Below are 10730 nucleotides of genomic sequence, written 5' to 3'. Positions count from 1 at the left end.
GTTCCTCCCTGGCCTTAGAGGACTGGGATGGGAGGGCTGGGGACACAGCAGTCCATTGCAAGGGCTACCCAACCCTCCAGGGATACAGTGCTATTTTGAAAATACGCTGTTCTCGAAAGCAGCATGGATTTCCAGCCACCAACTTCTTCTCCCTCCTTTCAGCTCAAATCAACCCACCTGTAAATGTAACTAAAAGAAACCCACAATGCTGATGATTAAAGCCCTATCTTGGAAAAAAGTGCCAGGGGGTGTGTCTCATTGGAGGGCAGAAGTCAAGGTAAATTACATGACTCACCAGGAAATATTAGAAATACATATTTGGAGGCTTTTTCCTTTTACCTCCCCTCTGCTCCCTGCAGACAACTCCTCTGGGATGGGACTTGTGCAAGAGGCCAGACCTAGATGCTAAAGAGCCCAGGAGACAGGTAAACTGTGTGTCTCTACTCAGAGCCAAGGGGAAAGTAGCTCCTTTGGTGCACACCGTGGCCACTTGCTGTGCAAATGACATCCAGAGACTGTTCCGGATCACTAGCTCGCAGCCGTGGGTTGGTGAACTCTTCCCTGCAAACACAGGGAAGAGGTGGTTGATGGAAAAAAAAAAAGTCATTCAAAGGACAGCTTTGTAATGTGAAAGGAAAACATATGCCACTTTAATATGCTTAAGAAGTCATTCGTGATACATTAGAAACTAAACCGTATGGGTAAGGCCTGGTTGTCTCAGGAGCAGGTTGACAGGGGCTGAGCCTGCCCTCACAAAGTGACCCGTTAACAGCCGAGTCAGGCCTGCAGTTGGGCGCTTCCTCTGCGTCAGTGGTTTACAATCTTAACTCATTCTTCTAGCAAATGTTTCCTAATAAACCCAGAGCTTCCACCTGCCCAGAAATGTCTACTGGAAGCTAACTTTCCCTCTCCCAAGCAGGACCACGCTTCTGCTCCTAACTCAATCCTGTAGCTGGGGGATTCGGCGCCAGGAAGGCTTGGTCCTTGGTCTCCCTCGGTTAGGCGTGCCCTGGTCCCCGCGTCTCCTGGCCGGTGTCTGTGCTCCCGAGACAGGTGCCTGAGACGGACCCCGAGGTGATCTGCTCCCTGCAGGACCAGCGCCCACGGCTGCGGCCCGGGCTGCGTCCGAGGCGCAGCCCCTTTGGTGGGACCCGGGACCTCCAGGGACCACCCGGGACCGCCAGGGACCACCCGGGACCACGGCCCCGCCGCAGCGTCTTGGTCCCTCCACGCTCTCCAGTCTCCGTCTCCTTCAACGGTCCTGGAAGAAGGGGAACATATGGCGGAGAAGGCCTTGAATTTGCGCCACCCGTCTGCCCACGGAGTCCTTCCCCTTGGCGGGCGCCGCCGCCGCTCTAGCCGTTGTCTCCACGACCGGCGCGCCCACTGCGCTGGGGGCGCGTCTCGGCGTACACGCGGCGCCGCCGCCGCTGCTGTTGTTGTTGGCGTTGTTACGCTCGCTGCCGCCCGCCGTCTCCCAGTCCTCGGCCCCCGACAGCTCCCGCAGGCTCCAGGGCGCGTCGGGCCGCAGGTAGTGACAGGCCCGGTGGCCGCTGTGGTCGCGGCGCGTGGGGTCTGCCCCCAAGGCGCCCACCAGCACCTTGACGACCATATCGTGACCCTGCAGGGCCGCCAGGTGGAGGGGCGTGAGGCCGCCGCTACCCGGGGCGCTCACGTCGAGCCGCAGCCCCCTGCGCTGGGCGAAGTCGTGCACCAGGATGAGTTCCTCGTGGCGCCCGTGCTTGGCCAGCCAGTGCAGCACCGTGTAGCCCGTGATCGGGTCGCCCCGCAGAAGCAGCCCCGGCTCGACCTCCAGCAGCTCCTGCAGCGCCTCAAAGCGGCCCTCAGCGGCCGCCAGTATCCACGCGTGCTCCCTGGGCTCCAGGCATAGCCTGCTACCGCTCGGTGCGTTCGGCCCGCCCGGGGACTGCTCCTCGGGGCGCTCCTCCGACAGCCACCCGGCAGGAGCCGCCCCCTGCAGCCCCAGCAGCTCCCGCAGCGCTCCCCGCCGGCGCCCCGAGACTGTTCCCGAGGGCATCACCGAGCCGTGGAAGGGGGGCTCCCGGGAGGCGGTGGCGTTGCCCCGGTACCTGCCCAGGCTGACGGTGTCCACTCTCGAGGGGCGGGGCTGCGGGGCGCTCCGCAGGCTGAGCTCGGTCGGTGCGAAGGAGGCCTTGGGTGCCGGCTTCGCGGCCCCTCGGGGTTCGGCCATGGTCCTGCCGCCGCGGCTGTTCCAGTGTCTAGCGTTTGCTGCCCTTCCCGGGCCCCACCAAGAGAGGAACTGGCGCTGGCGTTGGGGAAGGAAGCGGCTTGAGCAATTGGGCTCGGAGGGAGGGAGCGAAGGAGGGGAGAAGAGGGAGGGAGAGCGCGAGCGAGCCGAGGGAGGGCCCCCGGCACGGGCGGTGGGGGGGCCTGGAGGGGTGGGAGCTCCGGCCATGCCCCCGGGTAGAGCCCCTTTCCTGCACCCCGGGTACCGCCGCCACCTCCGCTTCCCCGGGTCGCGGGCGGCCCCGCCCCAAACGGCCAGGTGAGCTGGGCGGCCCCGCCTCCCGCACGGCGTGGGCAACTGTGGGGCGGACGCGGGGGCGGGCTGCGCGCTAGCCCCGAGCGCCAACGGGAGCAGCCCAGCTGCCCCAGCAGCCGGGTTCTCAGCATCCCCGCAGTTGCTGGGTGAAGAGGCTCTAGGGAGCCCCCTCCGCGGCGGGCTGAGTTCGGCTTCCAGCCAAGGCCTCCGGCAGCGCGGTCCTTAGAGCTCCGGGGCGGTCGCTCTCCGCCCCTTCCTTCGCCCTTCCCTCTTATCTCCTCAGGAGTCTCCCTGCACTTTGTCCCCGAGCCGTCTTTGTCCCGCGCCTCGCATTCACGGAGGCGGCTTGGCTGCCCCATGTGACTCGGGTTCGCGTGCACTGCCCTTTGTGTGGCCTTGACCCTTCCCTCAGCGCCGGAGCTGCCCGGGATTCCTACAGAGAAATTCGAGAAAGTGTCCAGGCGTAAAAGCCCTTCCAGGGAACTGAGAAGGGCTACTCCCCTGCTTCCCCGAGGCTCCCTACTCCTCTCTCCGCCCTCTTCTCTTTAACCTTTCCCAGCTTGGCTTGAAGAAGCAGGTACTGGTGAATCTGAGTCATCGGCCACGAACGCCTTACCCTCTTCAGAGATGCATCCCGCTCTCCCCCCGAGGGACCTGCTGATTTCCGCGAATTCCGAGTTTCAAGGCTTTTAAAAGAGGAGGGTATTTTACCTTTTTAGTCCTAACATTAGCATCCTCTTGGCTCTTCTCTCAATAAATGGTAGTACTTGCCTCCCTGCCCCCCACCCCGGCCCCATGTTAGGGAGTTCAGTCATGAGCAGTGGGGAGCCATAGAAGGTTCTTGAGCCAGAGAGGAATACAGCCATGATTAAGGTGGTCTTTAGGAAGATGATTATGGGAGAGGCAGAGGCAGAAAGCCAGGAGACTGTTCCAACAGTCTAGGCCAGAGGGAATGGGGACTCAGGCCAAGCCAGCCCACTCTACTGGGTCCCACAGTGATGGAAGGTATCAGAGGCTTTTCCACCTTTGCCCTCAAATATTTGGGGTCAGCCCTAAAGAGCTGGAGCTTTCCTTCATGACAGCCTATGCATTTGTAATCCATTTTTTGGAATACTTTTTATGTGCCACTCTGCTAAATGCTTTATATATGTTCATTCTATCACCCGCCCAAGGATCTCAAGGGCTAAGTATTGTTACTGTCCTCGCTTTGCAAAGAGATTAGGCCATTTGCCCAAGGTCACCCCGAAGGAAGTGGCAGAGCAAGTCTGTGTGACACCGCAGCCTTTGTTCTGGCGAAGAGGATCTGGCCTTCAAACCAAGCTTACTAACAGCAAATCATTCACACAAATCCCAAATTCCAGCCAAACGGATGGACTTGTTCTAACCTGAGCATATCTTGAACTTGCCCTCCTCTACCGAGAATGTCCTCCCTCATAGCTTCTATTTGGTGAAGTGCTTCCCCCTGTCCTTCAAGGTTGGCCTCAGTTGCCACCTTCTCCAGTAAGCCTCCTCCAATTACCCCAGCCCAGAGTGATCCCTCGTTCCCCCAACCATCTGTTTGTACTACTCCTCTGGCACCCAGAACAGACAGCCTTGTGTTGTATTTCTCTCCCTTTACTCTGACATATGCCAATTAAACTAAACTCTTTGATGACTAGTCATACTACCCTTGTGTACCTAGTAGGTGTGTGAGAAATAGGTTACCTCGTTCTGGTCTGGCAGCCTGGGGAAATGTAATTGTGTGTGTACGTGTTGGGGGAGGTGTCTTCGGCCAGAAACTCGATGCCCACTCCCACATCCCTGTCTCAGACTGAATCTGCAGGACACCAAAAGCAGCTCATAGACTTGGTCAATTCGTAAAAGAAAAAGGCAAAAGGTGATCAAGTGGTTGCTTCACTGAGCTGACTAACCAAAGCCAACTCCTGGCTTTTGCTGGCTCCTCGGAGACCAGGCCCAGGCCCAGAGCGGGCCCCAAGCTTTCAGGCTTTCATTTTCAAAATGAACCCTGACTGACAAGCAGCTACTTCCGTTGCTCTGGAAACTCCCCTCCGCAACCCCAGATCTGTAAACACTAAACCGCACACATGCACACACACTTCTAGAATATGCAAACAGCTGCAGCAGTATTTCTTTTAATCAAAATGCCAGCATGGAGAATGCAGGATGGGAGAACGCTTGGACTGTTAATTTTCCTCGCCACTAAGCAGGCAGTTCCCTTCGCTATCAGCACTAATAATATCTCTGGTTCCGGTTCAAAGACTGCAAGGGCAGTCGCCTGACCAGCATCACAGACCCAGGGCATACGTGCCCTTGCTTAATTGTTGCCAGAGACCAGAGCCAAGGTGCTTCCCTAGCAACTCTTTACTTACCAAGTGCTTTGTCTAGGTCACCAGTTGCATATATGGTTCCCCGGGACCACAGCACCCATCTCTATTTCAGGAGAGAGGGTCTGTAGACAAAGAGTATCACCTGCCATTCCAGTAAACAAAGAATGCTGCCTGCTAGTCCAGTGAACAATGAAAGTCAACTAGCATCAAGCCAGGAGCCCCTGCAGCCACCGTCCCCCACCGCCCCACGGCGCGCCCTGAGGGAAACTCAGGATGGAGAAAAACAGGATACTGGCCCTAGATAAGATGCTTATCTAAGGAATAATTTCCATGAGCCCAGACTCTTGCATCTTGCCATACAGAGAAAAGGGCTAGGGAATTCCCTGGTGGTCCATTGGTTAGGACTCTATGCTCTCACTGCTGAGGGCTCTGGGTTCAATCCCTGGTCGGGGAACTAAGATCCCACAAGCTGCATGGCATGGCCAAAAAAAAAAGGGGGGGAGGCTAAAATCACTACTTTGAGATGTCTGTTTTCTGTGATTAGCTGTAGTCTTTGATGTTTGAACACATGTTTTTATTTTTTCTTGCAAAAACTCCCGTATATCGTGGCTCCTCCTTTACTTCTTTGGCACAGTTCCTTAGAGCTCTCTGAGAGGCTGCCTCCCAGGCTATAGTCCTCAGTAAGTCCGCTGAATAAAACATAACCTGCAACTTTTGGGTTGTGTGTTTTTCTTCAGTCAACAGATCTCTGGAATCTGACACCTGGGAGTGGGGTGAAGAGAACAGAAAGCAGAAGGGGTAGTAAAGATCCTCCTAAACTGAAAATGCCCATCCCCCGAGGCAGCTGCTCCCCCTCCAAGACAGTGGGGCAAAACCCCTCAAGCCCTTGGAAATAGCCTCTCCAAAAGTTGGATGTAGGGTGAGGGTTTGCAGTTTGAATGGTGGTACCTGGTGTCTTTTCCAAATGGCAGCCTCTCTAGTGTATTTTTTATAGGTCCTGGACTATTCGAGAGTTCTTAATGTTTCCTCGGTCAGGTTCTTCATTTTCCAGATGAGGTTTAACTGTCAGGGAGGATGGCAAGAGGCAGAGAAACTTCAAGCTGAAGTGTTGAAAATCAATCTTGAGGAGGAGAGAGGGCAGCTCAAAAGTCTCATTGGAAGCCGGTGGGGAATCATAACTGACCTGCAAAAATTTAATTTGCCCGCAACTTTTCAGGAACATGCTCCTGGGGTGAAGCCGAAAGCACATGTATCTTTGGCTCGCAGTGGAGTTTGCCAATGGGGCTCATGGATTCAGAAAAATCCATGGATGCAGAGCAGGCATGAGGGGAATGCGTGGAATATGGGAAGTAAAGTCCCTCGGGCTTTCATTTCGGTAGCTGATGGAGGGAGCAGGGAACATTTTTTTTTTTTTTGCCACGCCGCGTGGCATGTGGGATCTTACTTCCCCGACCAGGGACTGAACCCACGCCCCCTGCCATGGAAGTGTGCAGTCTTAACCACTGGACCGCCAGGGAAGTCCCTGCAGGGAACATTCTTGAGGTTCCAGATATAAAATATAAGTTTTCTTTCCTCCAAAGACCTGAGCTGATATCATCACATGATTCTCAGTGAGAGAGAAAGCCACGAGAGAGAAAGCTCCCTGAGCAGAAGAGCGTGAGAGTGTGTAAACATGTGTTCGTGTGCGCGCGCACGCAAGCACGCACTGCCAGACATCACTGTCTCTGATCATCATTTACCCCTTCCCAAGTGTCAGGGCTTTCCATGAGGAGACCCCTGTGAAAGGTTTAACATTCTCGATACCTTTTCCTTAGACTATAGAACAAATCATATATAGTAAACACTTAAAACACCCTTTTCTATTATTTTGGATTTACTTTCTTCCCTTTTTAGAAAAACGTATGATCTTACTTTGGGAGCTGGGTAAGCTTGGAATAATAGAAGGTGGTAAGACCAAGTTGACATCTGTGAACGGTGAGACCAGGGTTTTTCAAAATGACTGAGGAGAAAGGTGTGGGCAGGGAGCAGGAAGAAATCTTTAGGCCTGAGCGCAAGCAGGAAACCTGCCTAAGACTCGGGCTGCAATGGCTTAACTGGAGTCCAAGTGTCAAGCATGGGCCGTGAAGTGTGACGAGAAAAAAATTTCCATTACACCTTTTACTGAGGCTGCGATGAAAAAGTCACCTCTCAGGAAAGACCTCAGGTATTACCACGTGGAGACACACGAGGGCGCTCTAACCAGCTAGCTATTGAGAAAACCGGAAAGGTCGCACAGATTTCTACCTGGAAATAGAGACATGGCAGGCTTTTTCTTGATGTGAATTCAGGTTTTTACCCAGGATCAGGCTGCTCACCCTTGGCCCTTAAGTAGATGCAAGGAAGGAGGTACTAGCATCAGGGGCTGTGGTGAGAAGGCCAGGGTGTCATGTTGAAGAGAATGTGAACAAGCTGGAGAGAGAGGGAGAATGGTGAGCGGAACAAAGTGCTTCCTTACTCTATCCGAGAGCCGTTTCTGTAATATGTAAGGTTTGGAATAATAATGCTTTATGGTTTTCAAAGTGCTTTCATTTTTTTTTTTTTTTTTTTTTTGCGGTAGCGGGCCTCTCACTGTTGTGGTCTCTCCCGTTGCGGAGCACAGGCTCCGGACGCGCAGGCTCAGCGGCCATGGCTCACGGGCCCAGCCGCTCCGCGGCACGTGGGATCTTCCCGGACCGGGGCACGAACCCGCGTCCCCTGCATCGGCAGGCGGACTCTCAACCACTGCGCCACCAGGGAAGCCCCATATTTTTAGCTTATCTCTTTGACCCAGGCAGCAAGCCTGTGAGGTATGCAGACAAGACTAATTATATCCAACTTACACACAAGGTTGAGAGAGGTTAAGTGACTTGCCCGGCATCACACAGCTCAAAAGTGGTGGAGCGGGTCTGTGCTCATGCCTCTGTGTCACACTGCCTTACTTGTTTGGGGGAGGTGGGCAGGGACAGCTCTCCGTGACACTGTGCAGTAAGTGAATGCTGTCCTTGGTGACTTTCACCTACCCTTTTTGACATCCAGGCACTCTGGGTCCCAAATCTCCCAATGTAGCACTCCCTAATAATAAGGAGAGGAACCACCTACTGGTATTGAGCACTTAGGTGCCTGGCAGGCCCCGTGCTGAGCATTAAACATGCCTTATCACGCACGAGTATTCATAGCAGCACTATTCACAATAGCCAAAAGGTAGAAACAGCCCCAGTGTCCATCAACTGATGAGGGGATAAACAAAATGTGGTATATCCATGCAATGGAATATTATCCAGTAATAAAAATGAATTAAGTAATGATGCTTGCTACATATAACATGGAGGAACCCTGAAAGCACTGTGCTACGTGAAAGAAGCCAGATACAAAAGACCACATATAGTCTGATTCCATTTATATGAAATGTCCAGAAGAGGCAAGTCCACAGAGACAGAAAGTAAGTTAGTGGTTGCCTAGGCTAGGTGGGGGGAGTGGGGGAGGGGAAGGGAGTACGGAGAGCGACTGCTAATGGGCACAGGTTTCTTTTTGGGGTAATGAAAGTGTTCTGGATTAGATATTGGCAGAGGTTGTACAACCTTGTGAACATACTAAAACCCACTGAATGGTACACTTTAAAATGGTGACATTTATGGTATGTGAATTATATTTCAATGAAGCTGTTACCAAAAGAGTGCATTATCTCTCTTAATCTTTATAACAACTCTAAGAGATGGGGACTAATGAGAAATTGAGGCCCAGCGAAGTTTGTTTGTTTTTTTTTTAAAGGAAGTGGGAAGGAGAAAGGATTTTTAAATTAATTAATTTATTTATTTTTGGCTGCATTGGGTCTTTGTTGCTGCACGTGGGCTTTCTCTGGCTGTGGTGCATGTGTGTCTCATTTTGGTGGCTTCTCTTGTTGCGGAGCACCAGCTCTAGGCGTGTGGGCTTCAGTAGTTGTGGCACGCGGGCTCAGTAGTTGTGGCTCGTGGGCTCTAGAACACAGGCTCAGTAGTTGTGATGCATGGGCTTAGTTGCTTCAAGGCATGTGGGATCTTCGTGGACCAGGGCACGAACCCGTGTCCCCTGCATTGGCAGGCAGATTCGTAACCACTGCGCTACCAGGGAAATCCGCGAAGTTCATTGGTCACATTCTCTCAGTTAGTAAGTGGCAGGGGAACGCATCCAACTTTGCCTGCTTTGCCAGCCTTGCCTGACTGCAAGGCTCTTGCTTTTCACCATCATTTCACACTGCCTCTAATGCATCACTCGTATAGAGGATATCATAAGAGCCAAAGAGCCAATACTCACTGAGGACTTAATATGTGCCGAGCACATTGCATTCATGACCTGGTTGATGCCCTAAAACAAGGTAGGCACTATTCAAGCAGTGGTCTCCCAACTTTTTTTTTTTTTTTTTTTTGGCTGCGTTGGGTCTTCGTTGCTGTGTGCAGGCTTTCTCTACTTGCAGCGAGCAGGGTCTACTCATCGTTGCAGTGCCCGGGCTTCTCATTGCCGTGGCTTCTCTTGTTGCAGAGCACGGGCTCTAGGTGTGCAGGCTTCAGTAGTTGTGGCATGTGGGCTCAGTAATTGTGGCTCGCAGCCTCAGGAGTTGTGGCTCGCGAGCTCTAGGGCGCAGGCTCAGTAGTTGTGGTGCACGGGCTTAGTTGCTCTGCAGCATGTGGGATCTTACCGGACCAGAGATCGAACCTGTGTCCCCTGCATTGGCAGGCGGATTCTTAACCACTGCGCCACCAGGGAAGTCCTCCCAAATTTTTCGATTGCACACCCCTCTACTAAAAATATTTTGAGAAGTATTCTCAATGCTTGAGTGTTCTATAAAATCATGTGCATGTGTTACTCTACTAATACATTATGTATGTTCTAAAGCATACACAAAAAGGACATTTTAAAAGGATGAGACAAGGATGAAATAAACAGTATTTTCAAACAGTTTAAACTTTTTATAATATTTGTAGTTCAAAAAACTATTTTGACTCTCACTAAAATGTTATGAGGGCTTCCCTGGTGGCGCAGTGGTTAGGAGTCCGCCTGCCAATGCAGGGGACACGGTTTCGAGCCCTGTTCCGGGAGGATCCCGCAGGCTGTGGAGCAGCTAAGCCCCTGAACCACAGCTGCTGAGCCTGCACTCTGGAGCCCGTGAGTCACAACTGCTGAAGCCCGCGCGCCTACAGCCTGAACTCCACAACAGGAGAAGCCGCTGCAATGAGAAGTCTGTGCACTGCAATCAAGAGCAGTTCCCGCTCGCCGCAACTAGGCCCGCGCGCAGCAACGAAGACCCAATGCAGGGCTTCCCTGGTGGTGCAGTGGTTGAGAGTCCGCCTGCCGACGCAGGGGACGCGGGTTCGTGCCCCGGTCCAGGAAGATCCCACATGCCGTGGAGCGGCTGGGCCCGTGAGCCATGGCCGCTGAGCCTGTGCGTCCGGAGCCTGTGCTCCACAACGGTAGAGGCCACAACAGTGAGAGGCCCGCGTACCGCAAAAAAAAAAAGACCCACTGTAGCCAAAAATAAATAACTAAATAAAATGTTATGAATACATTTTTTCCTACAGAGAATGTGATCGCATATGCTTCATTAAAAAAAAATCTTGGGTTAATATAGTAATACAGTAATACAGCTATAATTATATGCTATAATACAGCTATGTGAAGGTGTGGTTCTAAGTTTAATTTATTTCAGCATTTGGTTTCAGCGGCTGTCATAGATGAGGAAGATGTCTGAAAAAGGTGCACAGCTCTCAATGGAGGACAAATTCCATGGGCTGAGTTTACCACATCGTCATGATTCTCCTTTTCCTATTCCACCCACCAATTATGCAACAGCTTTTGATGAAATTCAGCTGGTAAACCATCACCTTTCC

General features: G+C 52.7%; 1 protein-coding gene across 1 annotated transcript; it reads right to left on the bottom strand.

Moving 5' to 3' along the window:
* Nucleotides 1-625: 625 nt before the first annotated feature.
* Nucleotides 626-2939, bottom strand: SOWAHD (sosondowah ankyrin repeat domain family member D). Its single transcript, XM_032621008.1, has one exon. It carries the CDS (start codon nt 2435-2437, stop codon nt 1253-1255), a length of 1185 nt encoding a protein of 394 aa, XP_032476899.1. The 5' UTR covers nt 2438-2939; the 3' UTR covers nt 626-1252.
* Between the last annotated feature and the right edge of the window lie 7791 nt (nt 2940-10730).

Source organism: Phocoena sinus, chromosome X, assembly GCF_008692025.1.
Source record: "Phocoena sinus isolate mPhoSin1 chromosome X, mPhoSin1.pri, whole genome shotgun sequence".
NCBI lineage: Eukaryota > Metazoa > Chordata > Mammalia > Artiodactyla > Phocoenidae > Phocoena > Phocoena sinus.
This window is presented reverse-complemented; position numbering and strand designations above follow the sequence as displayed.